At 45.6% G+C, this 20,249-nt stretch overlaps 1 protein-coding gene across 5 annotated transcripts in view; it reads left to right on the top strand.

Annotated features, from left to right (window-relative positions):
- The window catches only part of LOC138763450 (retinoic acid receptor RXR-alpha-B-like), a 101,947-nt gene that overhangs the window by 63,292 nt on the left and 18,406 nt on the right, over positions 1–20,249 (top strand). For all 5 annotated transcript variants that reach the window (XM_069937616.1, XM_069937615.1, XM_069937619.1 and 2 more), the window contains 4 exons: positions 6,036–6,174; positions 11,148–11,327; positions 14,603–14,763; positions 19,061–19,190. In XM_069937616.1, coding sequence (XP_069793717.1) covers positions 6,036–6,174; positions 11,148–11,327; positions 14,603–14,763; positions 19,061–19,190 — 610 coding nt within the window. The remainder of the gene's footprint in view (positions 1–6,035; positions 6,175–11,147; positions 11,328–14,602; positions 14,764–19,060; positions 19,191–20,249) is intronic.

Raw genomic sequence — 20,249 nt, 5'->3', positions numbered from 1 at the left:
CATGGATAAGTTGGGCTGAAGGGCCTGTTCCATGCTGTCTGACTCTAAGACAGTGAAACAAGGGGTTATGGAAATTTGCCACTGGTCATCACCTTGTTTCCTGCATTGAGTCCAGGGGAGTCCTCCTGCTGACCTCTTGGGTCATCCAACTGCACACCAATGTTGCAGTATTCTCCTCTAGTCCCAGGATAGAAGATCACTCCCACCCCGCCCCCCCAAAAGCCCAAAGCAGCACCCCAGGTGAGGCTGCCTCTGGCTGACCTGAATCCCTCCCTTTTTTCTGTGCAAACTCTCCCAAACACTGTTCTGGATTTGTTCTGGTTGGGATGGGGCTTGCGTTTGCTACCACAACTGGAGTTCAGTGGCTGAAGCTACTTTGTCTCTGGGCATACAGAATAACAAAGCAGTCAGCTTGGGTAGGCAAGAAAGTCTTCAGATGCTGGCGTCTAGTGCAGTACACCAAAGTGCTGGGGAGGCTCAGCAGGTCACACAGCATTCGTGAGAAGTAAAAGGCCCTCAATGTTTGGGCCTCAACCCTTCTGGCATCAACTTGTTCTACAACATTCCTGTCATAGAGGCCATGCCCCAAACGTCCATTGCCTTTTACTTCTCAAGGATCTGCTGAGTTTCTCCATCACTGAAGGATGCAGATTGAGGCAGAGGGAGGACTCAGATATTCAGTGGGAATCCAGTGACAGACCTTGGTGGTGTGAAGGGTGTAGAGAAGATTCACTGGGATGGTTCCTAGGGCGGAGTAGTTCAGTTATGAGGACAGGCTGGGTCTGTTCTCCCTGGAACAGAGGAAGTTAAGAGGAGACTTGAGTTGTGGACAGACTGCAAGAAACTTCTCCCACATATCATGGGTGAGTGAAAATAAAGAGCAGTTAAACAAGAGAATCTTCGGATGCAGGGGTCGAATGCAATGCACAAATGCACTGGAGAAACTCAGCGGGTCACATAGGATGAGGGTAACGAACATTAAGCCGTGAGACCTTCATCAGGAATCAGGAGAAAAAAAAACAGGTAAATGATAAAAAGGTGGGAGGAGGGAGGAAGGGGAAGGGGGAACCATAGGTTAATAGGTCAGAGGTGGATACAGGTGAGAGGGTAGAAAAGAAAGGTGAGGAGAGGGCAGGGGGCTAAAAAGGATAGCTCTCTGATAGGAGAAGGAAGGGAAGGCAGTGGGCAGCTGGAGGAAAAGAGACGGAGGGATAGGGAAAAGGAAAGTAAAGGGGAGGAGCTTATCAGAAATTGGAGAAGTTAACGTCTGATTGAAGACTGCCGAGACAGAATGTAAGGTCTTATTCCTCCAATTTGTCGGTGGCATCAATTTGGACATGCATGTTGGTGTGACAATGGTGTGTAGAATTACAATGGCTGGCCACTGGGAGATCCTTGCTGTTGCAGCAGACAGAGGTTTAGATCTGAGGGGGACCTTTTTCACCCAGAGAGCAGTGGATACCTGGAACATACTGCAAGTGAGAGTGGTGGAAGCAGAGTCACTGACATCTTTTATGGAGTCTGGACAAACTGCCTCAGCACAGAAGGCAAAGATGGGAGCAGCACAGGTGGATGTCCATTGCCCAGCATGATCATGGTGGGCTGAATGGCCTGCTTCCATGCTGCATCACATTGAGGAGCAAAAGTGGTTAAGTTCAAGTTCATCTGATTCTACCTATGCAACCAGACGAAACAGAGATTATCTGGACCACAGTGCACACAAAATAATCATATATATATATATATATCTGCGCGCACACACACACACACACACACACACACACACACCAACACACACACACACACACACACATAAAGATATGATTTAAAGTAAATAGATATAAATATTTCAGGGTGATTTATTCAGTAACAGGACACCGTTTATCAATCTCACGGCCTGCGAGAAAAAGCTATTTCCCAGCCTGGCAGTCCTGATTTTGATGCTCCTGTACTTCCTTCCTGATGGTAGGAGACATTTACTGGAAGCGTTGAAAGTTGCAATGGGATTTGATGGAAAATTACAGTTCCTAATGTCAGCAGGGTTGGCTTTAAATTACCTTTTTGTTCCTTTTTTAAAAAAAAATCTGTTGATCTTTTTGAGTGCTGGGATGAGTGGATTGTGATTTGTAGTGAGGAATGTTTAGCTCACTTTATTTTGGCCCTTGAATAGCATTTCACTTAATGTCGTGGGGGCACTATGGTGAACTGTGGCCTTGTTGGTCAGACCCATGACTGTGAGGACAAAGGGCAAGGATTTTACACATTTGACCGAAGCATTGCTGGGGCTTTGTGTTGATGGAGATGTTGGAATATTGTTTCTATGTAGAGGATCAGAAACGCATGGCCTGGAAAGGCAGGGAAAACAGATTTAGTAATATCTTTTATCATCATGTAGGTTGAATTAGAGGCCTCAGTTCCACCTGTAGTTTAACCCCTTTGCCACAGGGAGTGATTGGATTAAACATCCCAAATCTGGCCACTACCTCACGCATTGCCCTTTTGCCACAGGGAGAGATGGGGGTTAAACATTCCAAATGCGGCCACTACTTCAGCCATTTCCCCTTTGCCACAGGGAAAGATGGGGTTAAACGTTCCACTACTGGTGCCTGCGTTACCAGGAAGGTGACCATCACTTTCTATATTTAGGTTGTGGCCAAGGTGTTGCAGTGAACAGATAGGATACTCTGTGGGCCAATGCTCCTCAGCCATCTGGGTAATGTGCTGTGACAGCACTGGCCTCTGGGAACCAGCATCTGAGCTGCTAATGGAACTGGATCCTGGACTCGTTGCCAGCCGCACCTCCATCCATCATCCCTGTATCCAGCTCATGAGAAGCCCTGGATTAACTCCTTCAACTCTTTGCATCCATTGCTCACTCGTGCAGTTACGAATATTAGAGATAGCCTGCTAGATTACTTGCAAAAGAACCCTTATTGGCACATAAACCTCCTTTAGATGTCCGCTAACTGAGATCAGCTTGGTTTATTGAAGCACATGACTAATGTAAAGAGCACAATTTAAAGTGCGCAGTTACAATGGAAAGGAAGATCCATTAGCACGAAGTAAGAGCAGCGTTAGAGTACGGTTGTTGTGTTCATTTCAGGAGCCTGTTGACTGCAGGGAAGAAATTGTCTTTAAGCCTGTTGGTGCATGTTTTCACAATGAGAAGATACAGGTGTACAACCATAAAATGCCAGAAACACTCAGCAGGTCAGGCTGCACCTGTGGAGAGAAACATATACAGGACCTGCCAACAGATCCAAAATGTTCATTGTCTTTCTCTCTCTCCCCCTTCATAGATGCTGCCTGACCTGCTGAGTGTTTTGAGCATTCTCAGATTTTGGTTTAGATTTCTATCGGCTGCAGTTTTTTTCTTTCATTGACAAGAGATCTAACTTTTTTCTCCTACTGAACATGCCACATGAAGCAGACTAAGAACATTTAAGTTTATTTGTCACAAAATGGTGCGTCTACAGTAACATTCATATAGCCATGTAAAGGCCACAACTTAGAATATAGGATTACAATAAAAAGGAAGATCATTTAGCACCAAGCAAGAGCAGCGTGAGAGCACTGATGTCAGGTTAATTCAGGAGCCTGATGGCTGCGGGGAAGAAGCTGTCTTTAAACCTGATGGGAAGAGAGAGAAGAGTGTCTGTCCAAGGTGACATGGGTTTAGTATGTTGGCTGGCAGTACTTGGCAGGGTACTGAAAATCTGCACCAACCAACTAGCCAGAGTGTTCACAGACATTTTCAACCTCTCATTGCAGTAGTCAGATGTTCTCAACTGCTTCAAAAGGGCATCAATCATCCTGGTGCCCAAGAAGAGTAGTGTGAGCTGCCTCAATGACTATCCCCAGTCGCACTAACTTCTACTGTGATGAAATGCTTTGAGAGGCTGGTCATGACCAGAATTAACACATATCTAAGTATAGATCTGGAGCCATTGCAATTAGCCTATCATCACAATTGCTCCACACCAGATGGAATATTGCTGGCTCTGGATCACCTTGAAAACAGCAATTCATACATATGGCTGCTCTTCATTGACTACAGCTTGGTCTTCAGTACCATTATTCCCTCAGTGCTGGTCAAGAAGTTCCAAACTCTAGGCCTCTGTACCCACCTTTGCAACTGGGTCCTTGACTCTCTCCTCTGAAGACCACTGTCAGCACAAATTGGAAACAACGTCTCCTCCTCACTGATTATCTACACAAGGGAACCTCAAGGGTGTGTGCTTGGGGCACTGCTCTACTCATTATATACCCATGACTGTGTGGCCAAGCACAACTCCAATGCCATCTACAAGTTTGCTGATGACACCACTATTGTTGGCAGAATCACAAACGGCAATGAAGAAGCGTACAGGGGGTGGGGGGGGGGGGGGTGATAGATCAGCTCATTGAATGGTGCAATGACAATAACCTTGTGCTCAATGACAGAAAAATCAAGATGATTTGTGGACTTCAGAGGAAGTTAGAGGAACACGACCCAGTCCTCCTCAAGGGCTCAGTAGTGGAGAGGGTCAAGAATAGTGGAAGTCAACATCTCCGAGAATCTGTCCTGGAGCCTCCATGTTGATGCAATCACAAAGAAGGCTTGCCAGCAACTATACTTTGTGAGGTGTCTGAGGAGATTTGGTATGTCACTGAAGACTCTCATAAACATCTACAGGTGTACCAGGGAGAGCATTCTGGCTGGTTGCATCACTGCCTGGTATGGAGGTGCCAACTCTCAGGACAAGAATAAACTCCAGAGGGTTGTTAACTTAGCCTGCAACATCACAGGCACCAGACTTCACTCCATTGAGGACATCTACATGAGGCGGTGTCTTAAAAAAACAGCCTCTATCCTCAAAGACCCCCACCACCCAGGCCATGCCCTCTTCACTCTGCTACCATCAGGGAAAAGGTACAGGAGCCTAAAGTCGAGCACTCGGTGGCACAAGGACAGTTTCTTTCCCACTGCCATCAGATTCCTGAATAATCAATAAACCAAAAACACTTCCTTACTTTTTGTGCTCTATTATTTTTACTTTTTTACAGTAATGTTGTATGATGGTTTATAACATGAATGTTCGCTGCCATAAAACAGCAAATATCATGACTTGTTCATGACAATAAATTCTGATTCTGCCTTTCCTGGGCAATGGAAGACGTAGCAGGAATCTAGTTATGGATTTAAGTATATATGGAATCTAGAGGATGGATTTTAGCTGTAGATATGGCTATGTATGAGTCTAGCTATGTTGATAGGGGTCTATGTTAATGGGGTCGATGTAGGTGGAGTCTATGTAGATAGGCTTTAGCTATGGGTCCTTTTAAGCTGGCCTAACTCTTGCCACTGTGCTGCAAAGATTACCTTGAAAGAATTCCCAGTGAATTTTCGAAATCTGTACTACCATTCCACAGAACGAGGAATGATGCCAGTAGCATAACCTTGGAGAATGAAGAGAAATTTCTTCAGCCAAAGGGAGGATGAATCTGTGGATTCCATTGACACAGATGGATGTGAAGGCCATGTCATTGGGTATATTTAAAGTGGAGGTTTTAGAGTGGACCAAGTGCACTCTCCCCCTTCATTCAAATATCCTGTTGGTTGGCCAATCTTTTGTCCACACTTGTTTATTAGCAGCACCTCTCCAAGGGCTTGCCATGTGCAGGAACTTGCTTTTGGCATCACCCACAAAAGCACTTAGATGTTTGTCGCCTGTGATTGGGTGAGTGCGCACTGTGATTAAGGGATTGACATGGTGAATGGGAGATAAAATGGATAAGGTGCATTGTGATGAGGGAGATGAACATGGGGAATGGGAGGAGAGTAGCTAGGTGGACTCTGTGATTGGGGAATTGATGGGGAGTGGGAGGGGATTAAATAGGTGGGATCTGTGAGGGAGTGATATGGGAAGGGAGAAGGGATTAAATGGATGGGTTCTATGATGGGAGTGATGAGGAGAGTGGGAAGAGTTTAAATGGTGGGTGGGTATGTAATTATGAAGAGCTGTGGTGTTACAACTTATGCTTTTCTTTCACAGATCAATGCAGGGAACAATGTCAGCAGCACAGAGGATATTAAGCCCCCCCCTGGCTTGACTGCATATGGAAACTTGAACTCTTACAGCCCCAACTCAATGGCCAAGCACATCTGTGCAATATGTGGGGACAGATCCTCAGGTGAATCAGACTAACCTACAACATATTGTGTCGAGGGTTATAGTCCTCACTCATTTCACTGCCTTCTCACGAGGAAGCCTGTTATTCAGGACAAGTTCAAGTTTGTTGTCACATGTATTGAAAACAGTGATAGAGGTTGTTTTGTGAGGAGACCAGTAGACATCATATACCAGCAAGTAAGGTACAGTACAGGAGTGCAGAGTTGCAGAGAGAGATCAGTGGTACAGAGAAAAGAGAACATAATTTTACCAGTGTGAGGTTCATTCAGGAGTCTGTTAACAGCGGGAAAGAAACCGTCCTTGAATCTTATGGTGCATGGTCTCACACTCGTGAATTTTCTTCTTGATGGGAGGATGGTGAAGAGAGTGTGGCTGGGTGGGATGGGTCTTTTAATATATCAGCTGGTTTTCTAAGGCAACAGGAATTATAGACATCATGGAGGGAGGCAGGGGTGTGTGTGTGTGTGTGTGTGTGGGGGGGGGGGGGGCGGTATCTGAGCTACTTTCACAACCTTCTGCAGTTTCTTGTGGTCTTGGAGCAGTTCCTGTCCCATATAGTGATGCGTTCAAATGTGCATCTGTGGAAGCTGTTGAGGGATGTAGGTAATATGCCGAATTTCCTCGAGTTTCTGCTTGTGTTCATCCACCACTCTGAATGTATCCAGGCACCTGTCTGTTTCTGCTTATACTTAATGAAGGGCCCAGGGTGGAGATGTTGGTTACCCTTTACTTTCTATGAATGCTGCGTGAGCTGCTGAGTTTTTTTCAGCACTTTTGAGTGTTGCAACATATTTTACCCATTGGCCACATTGGAGCATGAGCTTTGGCAACATTTACTGTGCAGATCATGGTCAAATGAAGGACTGAATCCTGTGTGCTGTGTCCCAACCATCTCAAAGACCTGTCCAGTTCACTCACTCCTCTCCTCATTTGCCCTTTTAACTCTTTATCCAGTTCAACTTTTAAGTATTTAGCGTTGTTCCACCTCTCCCTACACGCTGGAACACTACTTTCCTCCAATGCCAATTCCCATAAACTCGTATGTCATATGAAACGCAGTTGGCAGAGATAGGGCTTTTTTCTCTTTGGAGCGACGGAGGATGAGAGATGACTTAATTAAGGTATATAAGATTCTTATGAATTTAGATAGAGGACAACCAGCATCTTTTTTCTGGGGTGACCAATACAAACACCAGGAGTCACATGTATAAGGTGAGTGGAGGAAAGTTTTGAGGAGATGTCAGAGGTCAGTTGTTTTTTTACAGCCTGGAATAGATGACAGAGGGTGGTGGTAGAGGATTGTACAATATGGACATTCAAAAACTTTTAGACATACATATGTACAAAATGGAGGGTTATATTGTTGTGGAGTAGGTTTATATAGGTCAGCACAACATCATGGGTGGAAGGGTCTGGAATGTTCTATGCTCTACATCAGGGGTGGCCAAACATTTTTGGTTGTGGGCCACATATAGAAAAATATATGGAGTCACGGGCCAAACAATATTAAGCTCGGCAGTTTTCAACCAGTTACACTGCTATAAACCCCTCTGCCATTGAAAATTCATTTTCTATCAAAATAACTAATGACACTACTGAACAGTTCAACTGTTGACATTACTGTAGTTTATTTGCTGTGCTTACATATTGCAGTAGGAATTTCTGTATCTGCTGATCTTAAATTTAATTTAAATGAATACAAAAATAACTTCAAAACTCCCATTTTAAAAAAAGCAGTGCAAAATAAAAAGCTGGGTGCAAAATCAGAACAAGAGAAAAGATCAAGGAACAAAGCAGTCTCTAATATTCCTCCATAGTTCATGGCCTAAGAGTCCACCTCAATGATTATGATGCAATGTGTAAATCTGTAGGCTATTAAAGATTCCTTTGAAATAAAACAAGTACACGTTCCATTGACTTCTGTGAAAAATTATCCATTTTCCCACCGTGTGAAATTTTCGCTATTTCCTTGCTTTTTTCTGTCTTTTCCACCATGTTTAATCAACTGAGGTAAACATTTTTATCGATGCAAAAAGCAGGTCTAGTTGTTCAAAATGGCAGTGACATCTAGTGTTGAAACTAAGAAGTGTAATGTTCATACAGTGCAATTTATATTTAGAGACTATGTTCTGATGAGCCATATTCCATTTTATTTTTAAAATTCACTCTGGGCCACTTAAAAATGGGCAATGGACTACAGTTTAACCACCTTGCTATATACATCCTCTGGGTCCTTTGAAAGCAGTTTTTCCCTGTATCTAAATTTTTCCAGAATGTGCACATTTCTTTTTCAATCTTACTGGAAACCTCCTCTGCTCCAAAGCAGATCACCCATCTCAATCTTGGTGGGCATTCCAGTGTCTCAGCCTCCTCCCCTGAGGGCTTGAGAGCCTTCCTAAAATGTCACACTGAATTTAATAGCATTGCCTCGAAATTGAACCACATCTGTTTTTTTTTGGTGTACTTTACCACTGTGGTGTGTTTGCCACTTCCTCTGGCAGCTTGTTCCTCGTACCAACCACCTTCAGTGAGAGGAAGGTGTTCCTCAGGACCCTTATTTCAGGTGTGATGTCAGTGGTGGGTGCCTGGAATGTATTGCCAGGGATGATGGTGGAGTGTAGTACAAGAGAAACATTCAAAAGAAGATGAATTATAGGAGCCAGGCAGCAGCTGCAGAAGGCTGCCATGGAGTCAGGGGTGGGAGTGGGGAGGGCGAGTGAGTGTCACTGTATGTATGGCCACTTCCTTCCAAGTAGTACAGAGGGAACCCTGCACTGTGGGAGAGGCAGTACTGTGCTATCCAAGGTATAAGCAGAGAGTTGCCATTCTGATACCACATTGAACCAAGACCTGTTCTCCCTGTGGCTGGCTCTCATCCCACGCCTCCGTGGCAGAGGACTGAAATACTCAGGTAGACCCTGACTCATGTTCATCACCCATCTGAGACACACAGGTGCTGAGGTAGATGCACTGATCACGACAGTTGGATGTTTGTGGGATCTTCCTCTGCAGTCATTGGCTGTAGAACAGTGGCTGCATGGTGGAATATTGAGCTGGTAGCAGGATACTTCAGAAGGGAGAAATGCAATCCCTTTCCTTTCCCTTTTAATAGAAATGAAAGCACAGTAGATCTAACCCAAGCTTTGAGATGTTAAATCATTTATGAACCCAGCAATTACATTCCAAGTTGCTGCATTATGGATGCATTAATTAGGGTGCACTCTGCATTTGTGACTGGGGTGATTAGTGAAGCCCACCAGCACAGGGATCAACGTCATCTGACTTTAGGATCACTGGCTGCACAGTCTGATCCTGTCATCAACAGCGAGGCCATGTCATGGGCTTTGGGAGAGGATCCCCAAGTCCAGACCCATGAAGCAAGTGATCTCACCCTCCAGGAAGGTGGGGTGGGAGAACAGAGACTCTGATAACTGGCTGCTTTAGTGTTGGCAGGCAGTTCAGCCTATCTTAGCCCCTTGCAGGTCACTCTATTCACTCTTATTTATCGAATCATACAGGTCGAAACTGGCTCTTCAGCCAAACCCTTCATGATGGCCAAGTTGACATTCTGAGCTTGTCCTATTTGCCTACAATTGGTCCATGTTCTTCAAACCTTTCCTAACCATAGATCTGTCCCAGCTTTCTCTGGCAACTTATTCCAGATATGGCCCACTTTCTGAGTGAAAAGTTGCCCCTCAGACCCTTATTAAATCTTCCCCCTCCTACCTAAGTACTCTGGTTCTGGAATCATCTACCCTGAGAGCATTCACTTTATCAATGCCCATCATGAGTTTATAAACGTCTGCAGGGTCAGTACTGAGGGAGTGCTCTGGATTTAAAGAGTGTCTGACTTTAACTCAGGTCCTCCAGTCCCAGATTCTGTTGAATCTCTCCTTCATCTTTTCATTCATACCCTTCCTATAGCTGGGGGACCAGAACTGCACACATTGCTCCAAGTGTTGTCTCACCAATGTCTTGTGCAGAGCTGTCCCAATGTTTGTAGTCAATGCCCTGCCCAACGAATGGCTTTTTTCTTCCCTGCACATTATTTGCCTCTGCTGTGGGCAGCCACCACATCAGGCTTCTCTCTCATTCCCAATGATGTGCCTTGAAATCTTCCACGTGGCCCAATCTCCAATCCATCCCACTGTTGTAGTCGAGTGATGGGGGGTTGAGGGAGGAGCTTATAGAGGTTTATGGAGGAGGGAACACAGATGTGGTAAATATATGTTCTTAGTCTTTATCTCAGGGTAGGTTGAGTCTACAACTAGATGGGGCAGATTTAAGGTGGGAGAGGGAAGATTTACAAAGGACCAGAAGGGGACTAACCACACAGAAGGAGATGGGTATGTGGAACGAGGTGCCATAGGAAGTGGTGGAGGCAGGGACGTTTGTGACATTTAAAAGATAGGTACATGAAGAGGAAAGGTTTAGAGCATTTGGTAAGCATTTGATTAGCATGGTCAATTTGGGCCAAAGGGCCTATTTCCATGTGGTAAAACTATCACTCTTTGATTGAACGGAGATTTTTGTGATAAATGACACTCTGGTATTTCCACAGGAAAAATCATAAGCCAGTAGATACATGTCAGACTTCCCTAAATCCAGAAAAAAAATATTCAGGGAATGAACCTTTACCTAGAAATGGGATCTCAGATGTTGCTGTGGATCAGGTGAACAGCAGACATGTTGGCTGAGGATGAGAGAGAGAGAGGGAGGGAGAGAGGGGAAGGAAGAGAGAAGGGAAGAAGGAGGGAGAGAGAGAGGGGAAAGAGAAAGGGAAGGAGAGTGAAAGAAGAGGGGAGGAGAGTGAAAGAAGAGGAGAGTGAGGGAGAGAAAGGTTCTGAGGTGACCTGCTCTATTTGTCATCCTGCCAGTGTTTCCCGGCCAGTCTCTTGGAGCAGTCAACATCTTCTCAGAGCAGTCAACATCTCCTCATGATGTGGTCTCTGAGCTCTCGTCTCTACTTTGTAGGGAAACACTATGGGGTGTACAGTTGCGAGGGGTGCAAAGGTTTCTTCAAACGGACCGTGCGCAAGGACCTCACCTACACATGCCGGGACATCAAGGACTGCATGATCGACAAGCGCCAACGCAACCGCTGCCAGTACTGCCGCTACCAGAAGTGCCTGGCAACAGGCATGAAAAGAGAAGGTAGGTCGGCTCTCCTGGAACAAGTGCCTCACCATCAGGGGCAGGGCAGAGCACCCTCTACATTGACCTATCACACACTCACATGGTAGGGACAAATGGGCTAGAAACAGTGAACCTCCCTCTATACCACTTTTTCAATTGTGTGCCATATACAGAAAAATATAAGGAGTCATGGGCCTAACAGTATTAAGCCTGGCAGTTTTCAACCACTGTTAGCTCCTTTAACAGGCCATTTAAAGCCTGTACAGAGCCAACGGCAGTTGGACTGGGTGATTCGACCCCACATGGGAGTGCTGAGACTTCGCTCTCCACTCTCCGCAGGTCCCCACCAGTGGCAGTGCTGCAGCTCCATCATTTTCTTTCAATAGACAATAGACAATAGGAGCTGGAGTAGGCCCTTCGGCCCGTCGAGCCAGCACCGCCATTTTACAGATCATGGCTGATCACTACCATCAGTACCCCTTTCCAGCCTTATCCCCATAACCCTTAACACCTTTGCCCACTAGAGTTTTATCTAACTCTCTTTTGAACATAATCAGCGAATCTGCCTCTACCACCCTCTGTGGCAGAGCATTCCACAGATTCACACTTCTCTGGGTAAAAAAATGTTTTCTCATCTCCGTCCTAAAGTGCCTACCCTGTATTCTTAAACTATGCCCTCTAGTCCTCGTCTCCCCCATCATTGGGAACAAGTAATCCGACTTCACCCTGTCTATCCTCCTGATAATTTTGTATACCTCAATCATGTCCCCCCTCATCCTTCTAAACTCCATCGGATACAAGTCCAGTTTTTCTAGCCTTTCAGCATATGTCAACCCCGCCATCCCTGGAACTAACCTTGTAAATCTGCGCTGCACACCCTCTATAGCTAGTATGTCCTTCCTCAAAATTGGAGAGCAGATCTGGACGCAATACTCCAGGTGGGGTCTCACCAGGGCCCTGTACAACTGCAAAAGGGCGTCTCTGTTCCTATACTCCAATCCCCTCTTTATGAAAGCCAACATGCCATTTGCCTTCTTCACAGCTTTCTGAACCTGTATGCTAGTCTTCAGTGACCGGTGAACAAGTTCTTCCAGATCCATTTGCTCCTCCGCACTCCCTAGCTTGTCTCCATTTAAATAATACTCAGCTTTCCTATTATTTCCCCCAAAATGGATAACCTCACATTTGCTTACATTGAACGTCATCTTCCATTCAGCAGCCCACTCCCCCAACCTGTCCAAGTCCCTCTGCATTTTCCTGACATCCTCCTCACACCCCACACCGCCACCCAGTTTCGTGTCATCTGCAAATTTGCTCAAGTTATTAATAATCCCCTCATCCAAATCATTTACATAAATTACAAACAACTGAGGACCCAATACCGATCCCTGCGGCACGCCACTCGTCATATCCTGCCATCCTGAAAAAGACCCGCTTACCCCAACCCTTTGTTTCCTATTTCTTAACCAATTTCCTATCCATGTCAGCACCTTACCTCCAATACCATGCTCCCTGATCTTGCCCACTAGTCTCCCGTGCGGTACCTTATCAAAGGCCTTCTGGAAGTCCAAATACACCACATCCACTGGCTCTCCCAAGTCCACCCTCTTTGTCACATCCTCGAAAAATTCCAGAAGGTTAGTCAAGCATGACTTACCCTTAAGGAATCCATGCTGACTAGCCCTTATACTATTATTTCTGCCTAAGTGTTCTGCTATTACTCCTTTTATGATAGACTCCAATATCTTCCCCACCACTGACGTCAGGCTGACCGGTCTATAATTTCCCGTTTTCTCCCTCCCTTCCTTCTTAAAAATCGGCACCACATCAGCCACTCTCCAATCCTCAGGGACCTCCCCCGAATCTATGGAACTTTGGAAAATGTCAACCAGTGCTTCCACAATTTCCATAGCAACTTCTTTAAGCACCTTGGGATGCAGCCCATCAGGCCCTGGGGATTTATCAGCCCTCAGTCCCAACAATTTACTCACAACCTCCTGTTTCTGGATCCGGATATCCATTAGATCCTCTACTTCCCCAGGAAAGTTCCCCAAGTCTCTTGATACCGCATGACCACTACCCCCTAACTGACCATAACCTATATCCTCCTTGGTGAAGACAGTTGCAAAGTATTTGTTAAATTCCTCAGCCATCTCCTTGTTTCCGGTAATAATTTCACCCTTTTCCATTCTTAATGGACCAATTTTAGACCGAACCAATTTCTTCCTCTTCACATATTTAAAAAAGCTTTTGCTATCCTCCATTATATTATTTGCTAATTTCCTCTCGTACTTCATTTTCCCCTCTCTTATGACTTTCTTAGTTACCCTCTGATGCTCTTTGAAGGTTTCCCAATCCTCTAACTTCCCACTCCGCTTCGCTATCCTATACTTACTCCCTTTGGATTTGATATTACACTTGATTTCATTAGTTAGCACGGCTGCCATTTGCATCTCCTAGAGCCTTTCCTCCACTTTGGAATAAATTTGTCCTAAAACCTGTGAAAAATGTCCAAAAATACCTGCCATTTTTCCCCAGTTGTCCTCCCAGCTAGTGTATCTTTCCATTTTATTTTGGCTAGCTCCTCCCTCATAGCTGCATAATCCCCTTTATTTAACTGCAGTACAGATGCTTCCGACTTCCTTTCTTTTTCCCTTTCTAATTGCAGCTCAAAAGTAACCATACCATGGTCACTATTCCCTAATGGCTCCCCTACATCGAGGTCACTTATTAACTCTGCATCACTGCACAGCACCAAGTCCAGAATCAACTTCCCCCTGGTAGGTTCCTCCACTAGCTGCTCCAAGAAAGTATCTCGTAGACATTCAATAAACTCAGTCTCTTGTGCTCCTGCCCCCATCTTATTATCCCAGTCCATCTTCATGTTAAAGTCCCCCATAACTACTGTATTGCTACCACTTTGACATGCCACTCTTAATTCCTGATTTATACTTCTACTGATATCTAAGCTACTTTTCGGAGGCATGTAAATGACCCCCATTATGGTCCTCATGCCGTTACAATTTCTTAATTCTATCCAAACAGACTCTACCCCACCTGTTTCAATGTCTTTCCTTTCAAACGCCTGAATTTCATTTCTTACCAACAGAGCTACCCCACCTCCTCTTCCTAACTTTCTGTCTTTTCTCTGAGGCCTGGCACAGGGATCTTAGTCCCAGAAGTTGGAGCAAGCAGGAAGTGGGGCACCTGGATGGCTGGGTGGAGAGTGGGGGGGGGGGGGGGGTGGACAGGATGGATGAGATCTCCTCTTGGTCATCTTGCTTCTCCTGCAGCTGTACAGGAGGAAAGGCAACGGGGGAAAGAAAGAAGCGACAATGAGCTGGAGCCCAGCAGCAGCGTCAATGATGACATGCCAGTGGAGAAGATTCTAGAAGCGGAACTGGCTGTGGAACCAAAGACAGAGACGTACGTGGAGGCCAGTCAGGGAAATTCGGTGTGTAGCACAGCTTCTCTTCCACCTTTATGGACAAGTGCATTCTTTTAGCATTTCATCATGGTGCATATTCTCTCTCCCCCTTTCCCTCTTTATCTCTCTCCTGTTGTACCAGCCTCCACGTCACCCCTACTAATGCATTCCAGGCATTAACCCAAGGAGTGACCTTTTACACGGAGGGTGGTGGGGGTTATGGAATGGGCTGCCGGAGGAGGTGGTTGAGGCAGATACTATTACAATGTTTAAGAAACATTTGGATGGATATAAGGATAGTTTGGGTTTAGAGGGTTGTGGGCCAAACACAGACAGGTGGGATGGGTGTGGGTGGGACATTTTGTGCAGGTTGGGTCAGAGTGTCTGTCTCCATGCTGTATGAATCAGTGACTCCAATTGTGAGAGTCTCGATTGTATTGGTGCAAAACAGACAGCTTTGTATTATGCATTCGACAATCACATCCTTGATGGTCTTTCCATTTAAAGCACACAAGCCGAAAGGCCTGGTGAGATTACAAGGAGCAACCATGTCCTGTCAAACCCAAATTTGGAAAGCTGTAGTTCCATGCAAAGTGTTTGTGGGCAAGAGGCTGTCATTGTGAGACTCATTCCAGGATTCACATGAGCAGAATAAGTCAGTACTGGGTTTGGAACAGGTTCAAGTGATTGACGGAGAAACACAAAAGCTGCAGATAATGGAATCTTGAGCAGTCATATATTTGCTGGAGGAACTCAGCACGTCAGGCAGCATCCTTGGGTATAAATGGTCAATGTTTCTGGTCGAGACCCTTTATCCAGATAGAATGGAAGTGGCTGTCAACTGGAATGGGGGAGAGGCAGGAAAAATCAGGACAGTGAAAGGAGACCTTCATGATTGAAATGATTATTTTTAAATTTAGAGATACAGCATGGTAACAGGTCCTTCCGACCCACAACCCCATGCCCCCAAATACATCTATGTGACCAACTAACTAACTAACCCCGTACATCTTTGGAATGTGGGAGGAAACCGGAGAACCCGGAGGAAACCCGGGTCATGGGGAGAATGTTCAAACTCCTTACAGATAATGGGGCATACAAACTCGGGTCACTCGGGCTGCAATGGTGTGGTGCTAACCCCTAGGTTAACTGTGCTGGTCCTCAATGATGGGAGTAATGTTGATGATAATGAAAGTTTATTGTCATACACATAAGTCCAATGCACAGGTTCTTTCTTGTTGCAGCCACACAAATAAGTTAAATGCACTAACAAACAGTAAGTATAAATTAATTACTTCCCAAGAATTGAAAAAAAATAATGAATGTAATAATACAGTTAAGTGCAAACAAAAATGTAACGTTTCAATAGTGCAGATAGATCTTTGGTTTTGGACTAATCTCTGGTTAGGGTTAGAGCAGTAAGTGGAGGTTCAAGAGCCTGTAGCCATTGGAAACTGTTCTTGAACCGAGAGGTGCTGGATCTCTGGCCTCTGTACCTTCTGCCTGAGGGAAGAGCCTGTAGCCATTGGAAACTGTTTTTGAACCGAGAGGTGCTGGATCTCCGGCCTCTGTACCTTCTGCCTGAGGGAAGAGCCTGTAGCCTTTGGAAACTGTTCTTGAACTGAGAGGTGCTGGATCTCCAGCCTCTGTACCTTCTGCCTGAAGGTAGCAGTGAGAAGAGGTTGTGACCAGGGTGTTGGGGTCCTTTATGATGTTGGCTACCTTCTTGAGGTAGCGACTCACATAGATGTCTGCAATGGATGGGAGGTTGGAGCTGGTGATGGATCTGACAAGGTTTGTTTGGGAAAGGGAATACTTGTTTAGAATGGCAGGATACAGGTGTTTGGGGGGGGTGGGTGGGGGGGGGGGTGAAAGAAGATTGTGTGAGAGTGTTTGAGGGGTTAGAGAAAATCAATATGCCATTGTGAGTCCGAGGAGCTACTGAACAGGAGTAAGTGAGGGAGTTTGTGCTGGGGTGATAATTAAGCATTATTTAGAGATCTGTCCTAGCAGAAGGAGCTAGGACAGTTTTTGATTTTCAAACTTTCAGTCACAATGGGACACTGTGTAGGAGGAACTTGTTTGAAATCTAACTTAAGACTTTGGATTTGAAAATTGAGACGTTTAAACTGGCCAATTTGTAAATGCGTCTTATAATTCCAAATGTGTTACGATGGTGGGAGAGACCAGTGTATGTGTATGGGAGGTGCACTGAGTTCCTCCAAGGGATTGTGTTTTGCTCCAGATTTCAGCATCTGCATGTGTGTACATGAGCGCACGTGTGTGTGTGTGTGTGTGTTTGTGTGTGTGTGTGTGTGACCATGGGTATGTGTGCTCATAGGTGTGTGTCTGTATGTGCATGCATGTGCGTAGATCTATGTGTGCATGTGTGTGTGCACGCATGTGTGAGTGCATTCTTGGTGCATGTCTAGGTGTGTGTCGTGCACATGTGCAGATTACAGTATGTTGCTGCCCTCTGGTGGCTGCTAAAAGTGTCCCGCTGAAGCTAATGGGAGATGTTGCTTCTAGTTAGACCAGACACAGTTTTGTGCAGAGTTCATTGAGTGTGCAATCTGCTTGTAGAAAGGGCTCTCCTCACACAAGCTGGAGCTCTCTAATCTTTGGATGGACGTGTCAGCCACTGTTCAATCTGCTCATTTGTAGTTTATATTAAAGATTGTATCATTCCTCTGAATGTCCCTGAGAGCTTTAAGTCAATGACATATACTGTCAGGAGTGTTGCAGTGTTGGAAACGCAAGTTGCCTACGTGAGGCAGTTCCATTTGCTGTGTTCAGCCCATATCCTTCTAAACCTTTCTTATCCTTGCACCTGTCCAGATGTCCTTTTGAACAGTACAATTTTGCGGCCTCTACACTTTCTCTGGAAGCTTGTTCCATGTATCCACATAACTTTGTGTGAAACACTTGTCCCTTTAAATCTTTCCCTTCTCACCATAAACCTATGCCCTCTAGTTCTAGATTCCCCTACCCCAGGAGAAAGACTGACTAATTCACCTGATCTATTTCCCTTGTGAATTTATAAAGTCCCCACCTTAGCCTCCTATATTCCAGAGAGAAAAGTCCCAGCCTCTCCTTGTAACTCAAGCCCTTAACGGCCCCTGGGAGTTTATTTGCTGATGGCCACATTTCCCTCCTACTCCTCCCCCTCTGGCTAATCACTGCTGTTCCAGCACCTCTGAGGTCACCACCAAGAGAGCCCCACAAGGTGAGGGGCCTCAGCAGTTCTGTACTAGGGAACGCAGACGGTGCTATGAGAGATGTTTGAGCAGCATGCAGTGAGCAGGGAAATCCAGAACAAGGGCTAATAGTCGAAGATCAGGGATTAGCCACTTAGGACTGAGAATGTGAAGAATTCCTTCACTCAGAGAATTGTGAACTTGTGGAACAGAAAGCTGTTGAGGTCGGTTCGTTAGATATATTCCAAAGGGAGTTAGAGGGGTATGGAGAGAAAGCAGAAATAGGGTACTGAGGACACATGATCAGTCAGGATTAAGAAGGCCTTCATTAACTGTGAGATTGAGTTCAAGATCTGTGAGGTAATATAACGGTTGTATAAGACCTTTTTTAGACCCCACTTGGAATATTGTGTTCAGTTCTAATCGCCTCACTACAAGAAAGATGTGAATACTATAGAGAGGATGCAGAGGAGATTTACAAGGACATTACCTGGATTGCAGAGCATGCCTTATGAGGATCGATTGAGTGAACTTTGTCTTTTCCTCTTGGAGGGATGGAGGATGAGGGGTGAGCTGATAGAATTGTACAAGATGATGAGAGACATTGGTCATGTGGATGTTTAGAGGCTATTTTGTTGGCCTGAGATGGCTATTGTGAGGGAGTAGAGTTTTAAGATGCTTGGAAGTTGGTGCAGGGGGAATGTAAGAGGTATGCTTTTTTCCCCACACACAGATTGGTGGGTGTATTGAATGCCCTGCCAGTAATGGTGGTGGAGGCAGGTACATAGGACCTTTTAAGAGACTATTAGATAGGTACATGGAACAGAGGAAAATGAAGTTATGCATTAGGGAATTTCTAGGCAGATTTTAGAGGTTATTAGGTTGGCACAAAACTGGGCTGAAGGGCCTGTATTATTCTGTAGATTTCTATGAATGGGGGAACAAGCTCACAGGACTGAATGGCCTCCTCCTTTTGCTATTCTTTCTGATTGTGTGACTCCCTGAGGCTGCAGCAGAATTAAAGCACATTGAGCTAGGGTCAGTGACAATCATTTGTTTTTTGCTTGTGTGATCTGCCTTCTTGCTGTCTAATGCTGGTATCTGCTCCTTCTCCCATTCCCCTGAAGTCCAACGACCCAGTCACCAACATCTGCCAGGCAGCAGACAAGCAGCTCTTCACGCTGGTGGAGTGGGCCAAAAGAATCCCTCACTTCTCCGACCTGGCCCTCGATGATCAGGTTATCCTTCTTCGGGCAGGTGAGTGGGGGAGCTCAAATCATACTGCAAGTCTCGGGAGCAGATAGAGACTCCGCAGAAGAAGGAACACAAGCCAGCAATTGGCAGAATGGGGGCGCGGAGTGTGTAGGAGAAGAGGAAAGGAGACTGGGTTACACTTAGGACCTGGAAACCAAGGTGGGGCAAAAAGACTCCAGTGCTAAAGACTCCAGGTTTCTCAGGTTTATGCATACAGAGATTATGTTGTCACTTGTTTGCCCATAGAGACCCAGAAAGTGATGCCACTCATCTAGCACCCTGATCACAACGAGAAGGAGAAGCAAAAGAGAGTCCCCTTGGAGACACCGAGCATCTGCGGATCCTGCCACTTCTTCTGATGCCGCCGCCTTCTGCGCTCCTATAACCTCTGATGCCGCGTGGCCTCCTGTTCGGCCCAGCGGTGAACCTGAGCTCCAGCCATCAGTGCCTGAAACCTTTGGGAGCCCCTGCTCACATTGGCACTCTCATGAATCCTGGTCCCAACACCTGGTTCCCATGAACAGGTCTCTGAAGCCCATGGCCTGGTGCGAGTCCTCCTTTACCCCTCACTGGTCCACTCCCGTGGTCTCCTACCTGTGGGGTCCTCTCCCAGGCTTCTCATTCTTGAATGGGGGGAAAGAGTGCTCTCCCCCTCTGGTGTCCTGCACCAGAGATGAAATTGAATGCTGCAATCAGCGAGAGTGCATGTGAAGAATCAAATTGAACTGTTTATCATCATGTGCACTGAAATGCAATGAAAAGATTTGTTTTGCATGCTCTCGAGGCAAGTCAACCCACACTGAAGTACAGCAAGCAATGCAAAAAATAACATAGCAGTGCAGAGTACATTGTCACAGGAAAAAAATTCAGTTAAAACAGGCAAGGATCATGGTTTGTGAGATCAAGGTTAGTCTGTGAAAATTTGGCCCAACACCAAATCCTCCCACCACTTACAGATGCAATATGCAGAATGTCTTGTCCAGATGCAACCCTGTGTAGGATGGGAACTCCTCTACCCAAGACCACATAAACTGCAGAGAATGGTGAACGCAGCTCAGTCCA

The sequence above is a fragment of the Narcine bancroftii genome, chromosome 5, assembly GCF_036971445.1.
Source record: "Narcine bancroftii isolate sNarBan1 chromosome 5, sNarBan1.hap1, whole genome shotgun sequence".
Lineage (NCBI taxonomy): Eukaryota > Metazoa > Chordata > Chondrichthyes > Torpediniformes > Narcinidae > Narcine > Narcine bancroftii.
The sequence above is the reverse complement of the archived record's forward strand: the minus strand, read 5'-3'. Positions and strand labels throughout refer to the sequence as shown.